Raw genomic sequence first — 13,669 nt, 5'->3', positions numbered from 1 at the left:
AAAGCATATACTTTGTAGGATATAGAGTCACTGAACAAAAGAGGGAATTGTAAACTACCTCCAGCGCTTATGACAACATGTAATTTAGCGTTTAGGGACGCAAGTCGTTCAGGAATATCCAGCGGGATTGATGGCAGGAAATTTTGGGGACAACTTGCCCGTTTCATCCTTTCAGCCTTGGCAGGCGACGATGTGTTCGCTGCTTCCCGTGTGAAGTCAAACAGCAATCAGGGAGCCTTAGCTCATCCAAAAAGCCGCTGCCAAAAAAGTTGTAACGTGAACCGCAAAATGCTTGGCACCTCATTCTAGCTTGTCAGAACACTGCACTTATCCTCCATATCCATGTACAGTATGACCTAATAGACAAAACATCTCCTGTAATATAGTCTGTGTTGTTCACACAAGCGGGAAATGTGAGGTTGTATAGTGGATCTAGTTAAACCTTCCCTAGTCTAGTCACTGAAAAACTATTGATGGTTTTTGAACTCTTGGACGCCCTAAGATGTCACAAGATGCCGTCAAAGCTCGGATATTAGGATTAGCAGTAATTGGTGTCACTGAAGTATGTTGACGTGAAACATTGTGTATATTTACCATGGGTTGTTAGCAGAGGTCATGAAAGGTCTTCGTCGTGTGTGCATGTATTTCCGTCTCTGATTTTCAGTGCATCGATTTGTGTGGAAAGATTTGGAAGTTTTGGAGAGAAACTATCGAAGGACGAGCAAATATACCCTCTTTAGTCTGAACAGACAGACAGACAGACAGAAGAGTGCCTTGTTAATGAGACAGATTGGCATTGATTGGTCACACAGAGAGCTTCAGGCCTCCTGGGTCACCACCATCCATCCATATGTCTCGTTTGTCAGCTGTGTTTTGCGCTCACACAATGAGCAGTCACACAAAGACGTTTTCTGCTGGGATTTTTTCAGCCTTTGCCAGATAAACTTAAATCAGAGCTGCTTTGGCTTATTTACGCCCATCCCAAAGCATGGGAATTTGCATTCTTAGCCGCAAATTAATCTCGTAATGAATCCCAGGTGTAGACGATAGATTAGGTGGCTCCCATGAAGGTTGGCAGTTACGACAGAGTTCAAGTGACATTTTAGAAGTCTGGAAAGTGTTTTCTTTGGCCCTGTTGGGATAATTTACGTAAAGCGATGGCCTGCCACACCTGGCGGCCTTCTCTTTACATCTTATGACTTTCCTTTTGTCTAGGTTTTTCCTCTTTGTGTCAGGGATGTCTTTTCTGATCCCTGGCAGCCATATGTCCTTTTGTTATGTGTGTGTTTTGTTCCAGTAAGAGGCCTTCACCAACAATGAGCAGAGCTTATTTCCATAGGTGAAGTGTTCTTATTTGGGTCAAAGAACTTCGTTCTTTTACTGTAGGTTTGGTTCATAGATTGTTGTTGGTCAGAACTGGTTTTCTTTGTTTGAAGTAGTTGCATGCAAGTTATCCCATTTTTACTCAATGTTTGGTTAAGTGTTTAGGACAAGTTACTTATTATCATTGTGAGTTAATTTACTAAGTAGTCTAGCAAAGGTTTAGTTGCATTGTTCCACAGGAAAGCGGCAATTCAAGTTATCTGATCTCACTTGCGGACGAGGCAGTCAACAATGGGAGAAGAACAGCTGGACAAACTCTGCGGGGGTCACGGGCCGACAATGAAGTGCTAATTTACACCACACTACATTCTTTAGCTAATCAGCGTTGCTACAGACACAATCTCCCCTCCCTTTAGTGTAGCAACGCCTCTGTAACCAGGGCAACCAAAACATTAAATAGAGGAGCACGTGAAGTGAGAACTCAGAATTGATGGAGATTGTAACTGAGTTTGCTCTCTATCGTTCTCCTCGCGAGTAAACCTGTTCTGGTTCTTTCCTCCTCTTCCTTCCAGCGTGTGGTTTAATGTCTGATGGTATTTAGACCTAACATTTGGTCCTTCGAGCCGGATGCCAATACACCTGAGGATCCCAGCGGGCGGCAGCGGAGATCCAGAAAGACTGCGCGCGGCAGGACCTCCCTAGGTGGGGTCCTAAAATCCTTTTCAAGGGCTGGTTGTCTGCTCGTCAGCTGGGATCCGAAGGTTGAAGGCAATCCGAGGTGCAGAGGTGAAAAGAACCAGAGGGTGAGTTTGTTTTGTTTTTTAAAAGAAAAAAAAAAAAAAAGAATGAGCGGCCGAGGGCTCGTCGTGCCCTATAAAAGTCCTAGGACAGAACGGAAAGGTCCGTTCTAAAGGTACCAAAACGGAGAGGTCCGTTGGAATAAAAGGACAGAGGTGTCCAAGAAAAGGACAGAGGTGTCCAAGAAAAGGACAGAGGTGTCCAAGACAAGTTACAGAACGGAGACGTCCGTCTAAACGTAACAAAACGGAGAGGTCCGTACGAATAAAAGGACAGAGGTGTCCGACGGAGAAGTCCGTTTAAAAGGGTTAGCGGAGTCCGCGGGAAACCGAAAGTTCCGTAATACTGTGTGAATGAGAGTGTGAATGGGAATACGTATCACTAGATATAGTATTCCATATTAAAGCAGTGGGGAACACATAACGTGGTTCTGTGGACGCAATAGGCAAGGATTCTCCACCAGAATGCTGGTAGAAGTGAGAATCACCACAGGATCTTTTCGTTATCCCACTGGAAACACCCGACTTTAGAAACCCCTATGGTTTTACAGTTGGGACCAAATTGATTAAAATGGGGAACGGGAAGAGTAAAACTAATATCCGAGATACTCTAAAATGAAAAGATTGGAAAATAATTGAAAGGCAGGATCCCGACCGACTTACAAATTTAGATAAACAGATAAAGTATTGCAAATTTGAGAGACAACTAGAAACAAACAAATTATTAGGACTTAGAGGTGCCATAAACGAAACAACAAAAAGAAATCTTAAAGAAATTAAAGAAGGCATCTGATGAGCAATGTCCAACAGAGAAGGCTTTAGAGGCCGAGGAAGAGGAGTTGTGCAACCTCCAATAGAATGCTGGAGTTGCGGGGAAAACGGTCACATGACACGTGACTGCACAAATGAACAAAGACAGTTGTGACTAGGCCGAAATCAAATCAAATCAGATTTCCATGTAATGAAGTGGGAACCTGGCTGCAAAAAATTAAAGAGAAAGTAGCTTAAATATACAGGAGGTATTTGTGTTAAAAGGATAAAGTAAGATAAAGAAACACTGAAGTTAAAATTGGCTAAATAAATGGAAAAGAATTACAAATAGCTTCTAAAAGTAAAATGAAGAATAAATCTGACAAGTAAGACGAGCAAAAAGGTGTTCTTAGTGGGATCTATGTGGTCTTATACGTATGTTGTGCGTCATCCTTTTGTGTTGGTGTGTGTGTGTGTGCGTGTGCGCGCAGAGGATCCTCATGAATGTAGTGTGTATGAGTGTGAGTGAGATGTGTGTCCTATGGAAGAAATCAGTAATGGAGAATGTTCAGGAGGCTGTTGAGCAATAATAGGGAAATTGAGAGGTAGACGATGATGTGTTTAAGTTGGTTGGAGAAACTAAGATGAGCAGTGTGTGGAAGTAGAGAAAATAAGACGTGTGTGGCAGAAAGTGACTAGAACGGTGGTTTGATAGGATGAGAATAAGAGACAGCAAATGTTGTGTAGAAGACAGTGAAAGATGTCGAATGTGAACATGATGAAGGGGGCAACAGCAAAGTTGGCCTGCCCTTTGAGAAGGTGAGACTGATAAGCGTGCCTGCGCTCGCGCGTAGTCGCGGGGCGGGGCTGTGCGCTTGGGCCTTTGCTATGCTCGTGTGGGTGGTGGGCCGGCATCATGGTTGTTGCAGGAAATGGCCAGCCTGTGACCAATCAACACTGATGCTGCGCCCCCCCCTCGCACGGGGGGTGCTATGGCTGCGGGCGAAGCAGGGAAAGTGTGGGTTTCTCAGAGAATGTTTGAATATTTGAAGCAGGGTGATGCTTAAGGAAGATGTGACAATATTTGCATGAAGGATAAAATGCACTGATGAGAAAAAAAAAAAAAAGTATAACCAAAAACGTCAAAAGAGAGGATGACGTTTGCGCAGCGTTGTTTGTTGGTATTGTTTGTGAGCTGTGTCTCTGCTGTTTTTGTGTTGTCTGTGTGCTGTAAGTGTTATGTGTTAAAAGGATGAAATTGGCTAATATAGGTGCACTAAAGAATTTATTAGACTATTAGTCTATCTGATTTGCACCGCAAAACAAAAACGATTTTGTAAACAAAATTTGAGAGATGGAAAGAACTTGCTTTCTGGAATTGGATGAAGAAAAATTATGAAATAACAACATTTCGAAGCTAAATTTAAAGTGAATAGTCGATTGGTTGTGTCAAGACTATGCAAGTTTTTACATTTGAGAATGAGAGCGATTGAGTTGAAGTTAAGAAACAACAACAATTAACTATTATATTAATTTACTGGCGGTTATTTTGTTGGTTTTTATCTTTCTATCTTGATTGGTTTGACACCTTGAGGAAGGAAAAATTAGGATGAGGAACACGGGTTGAGACAACCAGTTACACACGCAAAACATGTGTGCACTGGGACACTGAGAAGCATTTTGAAAGGTGTGTCAAAGTAAATGAAGATGAAATCATATGTAGTAATACAACATTTTACTACATATGGATTCTCTATATCATACAATTGAGTAAAATAAAACATACATATTGATTTTTATTCAATTGCTAAGATGCTTGTGATAAACGATGAGAAAATGATTGAAAAGTAACTAAAGAAACTACAAGGAACTACAACTAAGCTAGTTGTGGAAGCAGTACAATTGCCACGAAAAATAGCTAGATGCACGTGTGCAGGGCACACACACGAGACTGATAAGGTGTCAAGAGGTAACAAGCTTGCAGACGGAACCGCATAGCTGTAGTGTAAAAGACGCTTCAAATTTTATACACACAAGAAGCAGAGTAAATTACTGAAACGTTTTTAAAGATGTGCAGCGACAAAGTCCATAGACTGAAATTCGATTATGGACGAAAAGAGGGGCAAGAGTGGAGAATGACATCTATAAATGACCAGAAGACTGACCTATCCTACGAAAACACCTATACAAATGGGCAGCAATATTGAGCCATGGTGTGTGTCGCAAGGCTCAAGAGGAGGGATGATGGGGCAGGTCAGTCAGCTTTATACAACATATGGATTTGATTCATATTCAAAACATTTATAAACAAAAAAAAATTTTTTGTAGAGCTTGTTTAACATGTGCTAAACACAATCCACAGGGTTATAATGCCTGGTCATAATAGATGCATTCTCAAAATGGATTGAATGGGATTCAAAATAAACACTGAATGCCTTAACAGTGGCAAAAACGTTATGTAAAGAAATAATATTTTGTCAACAACCGCTGTAGATGTTAAAGAATGGAATTAATATATATCTAAAATGAATGTGGATAGTTTGTTTCAGGTGACTATAAGAGTAACTGGTAAAAGAAACAATTGATTGCTAATGGCAAAACAAGCTGCAAAGAAAAATAAATAAATAAATAAAAAATAATGAATGCCATATGTATGGGTCTACGACCGATTCTTTATGTTGTACCGTTGCCATTGACAAAAGATTGTGTGAAATCTGTCACGTCTGCTGATTGTGAAATGTGCGACAGTGTTCTATATAATATCCGTTGAAAAAAAAGAAAGTAAGAAAAGAAACCATTGCTTTTAGAGAATGTAGTCAACCAAAATTGTATATGTATCGACATGCCAAGATCTGGGAAAAAGCTGGAAATTGAAAAAACGAAAAAACAAAATGTCTTTAAATTTGAGAGGCGACGATGATCTGACTGAAATTGATGCAATTAGAGTCCCCAGAGGAGTTCCTGATTAATAAGAATCAATTGACCAAATTGCAGCGGGATGGGAGTCCTCCATTTGCTGCTGGTGTACGATGAACAAGAACGTTGACAGGATAAATTACATCCATTGCAACATGCAGAAATTGGGCAAACGGACACAAGCGGGACTTGAGGCAGTGCATGGACGGCTAGCCACGCCTTCCCCAATGTCAATCCAGAACCGCAATGCTCTTGTTATGTTGGTGTCTGAGAAAGGAAGGGTCCGCGCAATGTTCAGGGAACAATGCTGCACCTTCATCCAGAACGACACCGCCCCTGATGGGAGCCTGACGAAGGCGATTGCAAGCTTGCAATCCCTCAACACGAGAATGAAAGAGCACTACAGCTGGATGACTGCTTTTGGGAAGTATAAAGCCCTTGTGTCCTCAATTACTGCTATACTCACCTTGTGTGGATGTTGTTATATTCCATGTCTCCGTGCTCTGTTTAATCGTCTCATCACTACAGCAATATCGCCCATGGACGACAAGATGGGCCGGGTATGCCTAATGTCTGAACGCCAGCATGTTGATGATAACGATGATGATGATGATGCAATTTTTGCACTTGAGTTTACAGACTTCTTCCCAGATCTGTGTGTTTCCGAATGATAATGTCGCAACATTTATCCTTTTTTGGTGTAAACTTATTTGTGCTCATACTTGTGATCCGACAACTGAAAATCGAGAGAAGTGGTTGTTTTGTGGTGATGTATAAATGAGCAAATATGGGATAAAAAGGAGGGAAATGTTGGGATAATTTACGTAAAGCGATGGCCTGCCACACCTGGCGGCCTTCTCTTTACATCTTATGACTTTCCTTTTGTCTAGGTTTTTCCTCTTTGTGTCAGGGATGTCTTTTCTGATCCCTGGCAGCCATATGTCCTTTTGTTATGTGTGTGTTTTGTTCCAGTAAGAGGCCTTCACCAACAATGAGCAGAGCTTATTTCCATAGGTGAAGTGTTCTTATTTGGGTCAAAGAACTTCGTTCTTTTACTGTAGGTTTGGTTCATAGATTGTTGTTGGTCAGAACTGGTTTTCTTTGTTTGAAGTAGTTGCATGCAAGTTATCCCATTTTTACTCAATGTTTGGTTAAGTGTTTAGGACAAGTTACTTATTATCATTGTGAGTTAATTTACTAAGTAGTCTAGCAAAGGTTTAGTTGCATTGTTCCACAGGAAAGCGGCAATTCAAGTTATCTGATCTCACTTGCGGACGAGGCAGTCAACAATGGGAGAAGAACAGCTGGACAAACTCTGCGGGGGTCACGGGCCGACAATGAAGTGCTAATTTACACCACACTACATTCTTTAGCTAATCAGCGTTGCTACAGACACAATCTCCCCTCCCTTTAGTGTAGCAACGCCTCTGTAACCAGGGCAACCAAAACATTAAATAGAGGAGCACGTGAAGTGAGAACTCAGAATTGATGGAGATTGTAACTGAGTTTGCTCTCTATCGTTCTCCTCGCGAGTAAACCTGTTCTGGTTCTTTCCTCCTCTTCCTTCCAGCGTGTGGTTTAATGTCTGATGGTATTTAGACCTAACAGGCCCACAGAGAGAACCTTACGATGAGGCTTGTTTGCTTAAGGCTCAGGTTGCGGATCTGTTTGTGGAAGCCATGCTAATCGGGCTGTGTATATCTATTGCAGGTTCTGCAGTGGAATGCGCTTCACAGGAAGGAAGTGGCGCTTGTTATCGGCTTAGACATTATTCATGGGTTAAATATATATAGTCCCGTCGGCTGTGAGGTCCTGGGAGGAGAGGATAGGAGGAGAAGCTCCGTTCAGGTTTTGCGGCATTAGCGGCGAGTCCGGTTGGTTCTGGCCGTCACATGAAGTGTCCCACAAAGGTTACATTTATTGAAAGTGAGAAGGATACTTAAGTCTTTCGCCGGTATACAGTTGAGGGGTGAACATAATGTTGTCCAAGATGCTATTTTGTGGGAAACATTCATTTCTCAGGCAAACAATGATCAGCTTCTGATGTATGGAGCTGGCATAGCTGGAAGATAGTACGCTGTGATAGATTGATGAAGTTTTGCAAGCCCAGGAGATCCAATGCTGTAATCAGCCGGTATTGATTGACTGTCCCCATTCAGAGAATACCGCTGCGCCGTGCTACCCTTGGCGAACATTCAAAGCCTTGATTCGGGTTGGCGCCGACACTCCGGTCCAGGGGCATGCTGGGAGGAGTGACATAATCACGATGCAGATGCCATGCAACACCAAGCACAGTTGTCAGGCCTTTTGTATTTCTAATTAAAGTGCCCAAGGAATTAACGCATCTTCACAATAATTGCATCAAATTTTACCAGCTCAGTGGCCTAGTGGTAGAGTGTCCGCCCTGAGACTGGAAGGTTGTGGGTTCAAACCCCGGCCGGGTCATACCAAAGACTATAAAAATGGGACCCATTGCATCCCTGCTTGGCACTCAGCATTAAGGGTTGGAATTGGGGGGTTAGATCACCAACTGATTCCCGAGCGCGGCACCGCTGCTGCTCACTGCTCCCCTCTCCCCCAGGGGATGGATTAAAATCACACGGGGATGGGTTAAATGCAGAGGACAAATTTCACCACACCCAGGTGTGTGTGTGACGATCATTGGGACTTTAATCTTTTAATCTTTAATCAAATGGTCGAAGATCCAGCCTGCCATGAATTTCAATAGGCCTTTAACTCCAGATTGCATTGATAATAAGTTTATTTGTTACATCCATCAAGATTCATTCCAGTGGTGGGAAGTAAAGTACAAATATTTAGTTACCGTACTAATTCCTACTAATGCTATGAGGATGTATTAGTGCACATGGCATGGGTAATTCCCACATCTGTGAAGGCACCATTCTCTCTGCAACAAGTCACAAATCACAGCAATATTCATCTAAACTTGACAAGAAAGAATTTACTGTAATCAAAATTGCAGGATTGGCCATCTTATCTGCAATCTGAAATCTTTTACAAGCATTTCAAGCTCCACATGTAGCGTCCTTCTGACAGCCGTGCCCCAATCAATAAGCCACTTATTACCCGGACAGGCGCTTTTCATTTGTTTCCGTGCAATTACATGTCGTGTTTGTTGGACAAGACGGAGAAGCCTTCACTGGCGGGCATCTGTTACACACCCCCAAATCACACTCAAGCACAAACATGTCTTAAAATACGTACCACTTGTTTCAAACACTAGTTTGAAAACTTAACCCTGTCCTTGACTTCAATCTTGAATTTGAAACCCTAAGCGTGATCAGGTGTGAAAGTAACATTTTGGATGAATTTAAATCGAGCATATGTTCAAATGCATTGTCGAATCTAATCGGATCAGGTCGTCATTATACGTGCTTATCAGCTTTTCAACGTCTCAGAATTGGCGGGTGACAAATGTGTTTCTCCGCCAGATCCGAGTGGACACTCCGCTGGACGCAGGAGTGTTGTACGAGACACTAACCGTGACAAAGGACAGCGACCCTGTCCTCCGTGACATGGCCTTCTCTCTGGACAAGACCTCGCTCTACATCATGTCCAACAATCAGGTGAGGCAAAAAACATATGGAAAACATTTGGACTGAAACTCAAGTCCTTGGCAAACACGATGCAACATGTGCGCAAAGGTGTCTATGTGAGATTTGTGGGACTGAATCTAAAAGGAGTCCAATTTCATACCAAAATACAGCAATCCTCCACAGAGGAACTGACTTAAATATGCCATAATAACTACTTCTAGTCTTTTCCACAGGAACTGATAGACACAAAGCAGTGGCGAGTATCTATGTTTGCAAAAACATTTACTGTTTCATTAAGGTCACACTTAGTGCACAGTGCACGAAACTGAACAGGAAGTCATCTGTTTTCAAAGCCTTTCATTTCCCAAAAATCTTTGCAAACACCTTCCAATTTGGGGAGGACGTGTTAATCTACCGTGATAAATATGGTGCTTTAATATGCCCAGAAAATCCATTTTTACATTATCCAATATGGATGGAGCTTTCTGAAAAAACAGTGAACATTACAAATGAACAGACGTCTGGGCATCGGCATACAGAGAGCTCGAAAAAGAGGAATTTATTTCAAATCCTACCAGCTGTGGGACAGATCAACAAACAGGACACGTTGCAGAAGGAATTGTTAAAGATGCAAGCTGTGTGTAGCGGGATGGGCCGCTGTTCTAATTACTTATCCATGCGCATCGACTTAGAGTGCTTGCATCTTTTGTACGCAGCACACACACGAACGCACGCACACTCAGCCAATAGTAAAGCACTATAGTCTTTTTCTGTGCCTCTCGTAACACCCTTTGACTTTCCCTGGCTCGGCCCGCGTTTGTTGTTGTTGTAGTCGTCGGACATTGTATATTCTCTGCACTCGCTGGAGATAAGAGCGAGCGAGCGGCGGTAATCACTTTCCCACTGCCATCAAGTGATTATTTGGCGGATGAATGGAAACGTGAAATGGGATTAGGTTCCGTTGCAGCCGTGAAAAGCTTCGTGAGCGCTTTGGACTCGCAGAACTGTAGAGGGCCTTCTCAAAGTTTTTTTTTTTGGTCAAGAGGAGATATTTGTTCAAGCAAGCCCAACAACAATCAAACATGACTGTAGTGCACCCTGAAATACCGTGGGAACAATTTATTTTTTAAACAGTTCACCTTTTATGACTTGGTTCAAAGAAAAGAACTTAGCCAAACTCCAAATAATTGAATTCAATATTCATCTGCTATCTGACATGCACAGCTGCCACTATCATCATGGTTGCGGACAGAGAGGATTTGTTTACAAAAGCACAGCTGCTGTCTTTGTCAACAAAGTCATTTTTCCAACTGCTCTAGTTAAGCATGGGCTGGTTACGAACTGGTTTCATGAGATGCTGCTATTGGAGCTTTTGCACGGAGCGTGAGGTTGCAGATGCCAACAGAATTGTGTCGAGCTCTGTCTTCTACAACAAATCGAGGCGGCTCTTCCTTCACTGCGATAGACTGGAGAGACATCACTTATTGATGAGCATCGGTCGTTCAAGGAGAGATGCAACCTTCCTTGGAGCCACACAGGACCAACAAAGATGCACAACAAGCCAGAAGTCATCCACCATCTCTCTCTCAATATTACAACAACTGCACACTTTATTTAAAAGTTCTGTTTCAAACCTAATCCTGACATCAAACCCTAATTTGGAACCCTGATTGCCACCCATCCATTTTCTGAAGCGCTACTCCTAACACTGGCTTGGAACCTCATCTAACACTGGTTTTAAAACCTGGTTTGAAACCCTACGCCAGACTTGAAACCCTATCCCATCTTATCTCTCCAGACTCTCCCGCCGGTTGCTTACAGAATTCCCGGGGAGAGCGCCGCACTCCTTGATTCCCCACCACCCCGCAATTTCCAGCAGAGATGAGAGCTTTTGGGATCCCTGTGAGCCAAACAATGCAGACGTGGAATGAGGAGGGAAGCGCGAGTAGATTTGGTTGAGCTCAGCCGACCCTCGTAGAATAACAATGAGCTCGCCCGTCTCCTGCCGAAAGTTCGCGTGATGATGAAAAGCGTGAGAGTCGAACACGTTCGGTGCGTGAGCGTCGATGGCCGCAAAACAAAATACATCATCCTGAGATGATTCTTGATATCCTCACAGCGGTTCAGCTTATCACCACGAGCTTCCAGTTTGATCACATTGGAAGAAAGAAATTGCGCAAAATAACCACGCCAGCGTTGTATGACATGACGGCTGCCTCTTTAAATATCACAGACGGCAGGAAGAAGCACCGCAGGGGTTTTCCAGGGCAATCTCTCAGAGTCTGCTTGGCAAAATGGCAATGCCAAAGTGGCATCCATCTTCCCGTGCCCTCTCCTGTCCAATATGTCAAACACAAGAGACCAAAGGAAAAAAACAGATAAACATTATTGTTGAATGTGTAACAAAAGCCTTCAGTCATCCTCTTAATCCATACCTGATTCCTTCCACACCTTAGGGTTGAATTAAAAAAAAAAAACGGTGGCGGGGGCAGATTGGTATCGAATTGTTATTGAAAAGAACACGCCTTAGAAATATCTGATCAGATCTTGATGGAGACATCACTAGTTTAATCTCGGGCAACATTTTTTGAAGGGGCCTCATTTATTTGCAAGTTGTTGCTATTTGCGTCAGGCTGCTTTTGTCCCTAAGGGTTCACTGTATCATGTTTTATACGAGGACGTATTGATATGAAACCCAAGACAGTATCAATAAACTCAAGTTAGAACGGGAAATCTGTGTCACAAGACGCCAGTTCTCAACTGCACGGCATCACGTAAAATGATCCAGGCAGTGTGAAAATGTTTTCTCCACTACCGATGATCATGTTATTACAGGAACACGAGACCCTTTCATCCTTTCAGACTCTCAATGTGGGCTTTAAATTCACCCTGAAATGTACCCACTTTTTAGATCGTATCAGAGAAGAAAGGGCGACTGTGTGATACCAAGGACCCGGTATGACATACTGCTGGTTTAATTACTTTGGGCAAATTTATTGTGCTTATCGACGTATTGTAAAAATAAAACTAGAAAATGTATCATGTTTTCAAACAACGGAATACTTTGACCGGAAACTGCTTGCACCAACGACAGTAATCAGCCCATTGGATGCTGCGACAGTTGTGCTCCTCTGCATACAAAGCCAGCTAGGCACCCGTTTATTTTATTTTACTTTCGTATTATTCCTGGGCTAGACGTGCGATGCAAGCAATTTCCTGATGTAAGCAATCACAAATGAAGAGTGCATTAGAGTGTCTCCGGTACGCTAATAGCATAAGTGGGCGCTTTCTCAGGTCCGCATTGGCAAAATGGATTAGCTCTTGCATCCCTCACACACCCACACACACACAACGTTCTCTCTTTTTCAGCAGTTCACAACCCATTTGGTTCATTCCATTAACAAAATGAGTTTGCATCGTCGGAGGAGTCCAGGGATTCAAAATAGCAGTCTGACGCAGTTGAATATTACAAGAGTTGTTGTGGTTTAGGTTGGTAAAAAAATTGACAAAATCAACCCGTGAATCATCGTGTACCACCCATAGAAGGCACAGCGGCAAGAATCCTTGTACATTTTGGTTCATGGATCTAATGATTGCCCTCATGATCTATAAGACCTATTCAACATAGCTAATGTGTGTCCCCTAAATGCCTTAGGAATTAAAAAGTTGCAGATTTTGAAAGTTATATTATAGGGGTTCCATACTTTTTTAGAGAAACAGGGATAAACAGCATTCTAAGTATGCACTTTTGAGAGACAATATCATTTTAAAAATAATTGTGTTGACCCCCTAAGCCACAGACTCCCAAGGGGCCCTTGACCCCAGTTTGAGTACCACTTATAAAAAACATTCATGTCGGTCTGATTAGAATCGATTTACTTCCAAGAGGCGCAGTGACACGGCGGAATCAAAACGTCAGCCGAGGCCGTGGTTTCATTTACAAAAAGATCCGGAAAGAATAGCGGCTCAGCATGGGGATGAGCTGATACCAATCTCCTAATCTGTCAAGTGAATTTTTATGGTGCACATGGTGGTTTTGCTTCATAACAATTTTTATTTTCCCCATTTCCTCTCTGACAATTGAGACCAAACACATGATGTTGTTAGGGAGGCTACAGCACATCATACTAGCCTGAATGCGCGGCAGTATAAAAATTCAACCATGAAAGCGCCAACTGCCGTCTATTAAATATGCTTATGATTCCAACGCTTCCGGTAGGTCAAAATGAGCTTTTCCAGGAAACACAAAACGCATTTTCTCTTTTGTTCCCCTCATTGAATGACTGCTGTGGGATTCCAAAGCAAGCCCACCTTGAAAAGCTGCCT

The 13,669-nt window shown here is 42.6% G+C and overlaps 1 protein-coding gene and 1 long non-coding RNA gene across 2 annotated transcripts in view; both read left to right on the top strand.

Moving 5' to 3' along the window:
* The window catches only part of LOC119123028 (plexin-A2-like), a 63,474-nt gene that overhangs the window by 21,002 nt on the left and 28,803 nt on the right, over nucleotides 1-13,669 (top strand). The window contains exon 4 of the mRNA XM_037251793.1: nucleotides 9,239-9,373. Within this exon, the coding sequence (XP_037107688.1) occupies nucleotides 9,239-9,373 (135 nt within the window). The remainder of the gene's footprint in view (nucleotides 1-9,238; nucleotides 9,374-13,669) is intronic.
* LOC119123029 lies at nucleotides 1,857-2,786 on the top strand. Its single transcript, XR_005097989.1, has 2 exons — nucleotides 1,857-2,276; nucleotides 2,319-2,786. It is a non-coding gene; the product is annotated as an uncharacterized LOC119123029 (long non-coding RNA).

This window comes from Syngnathus acus, chromosome 5, assembly GCF_901709675.1.
Source record: "Syngnathus acus chromosome 5, fSynAcu1.2, whole genome shotgun sequence".
Lineage (NCBI taxonomy): Eukaryota > Metazoa > Chordata > Actinopteri > Syngnathiformes > Syngnathidae > Syngnathus > Syngnathus acus.
Note: the sequence above shows the minus strand (reverse complement) of the source record. Positions and strands in the feature narration are given on the sequence as shown.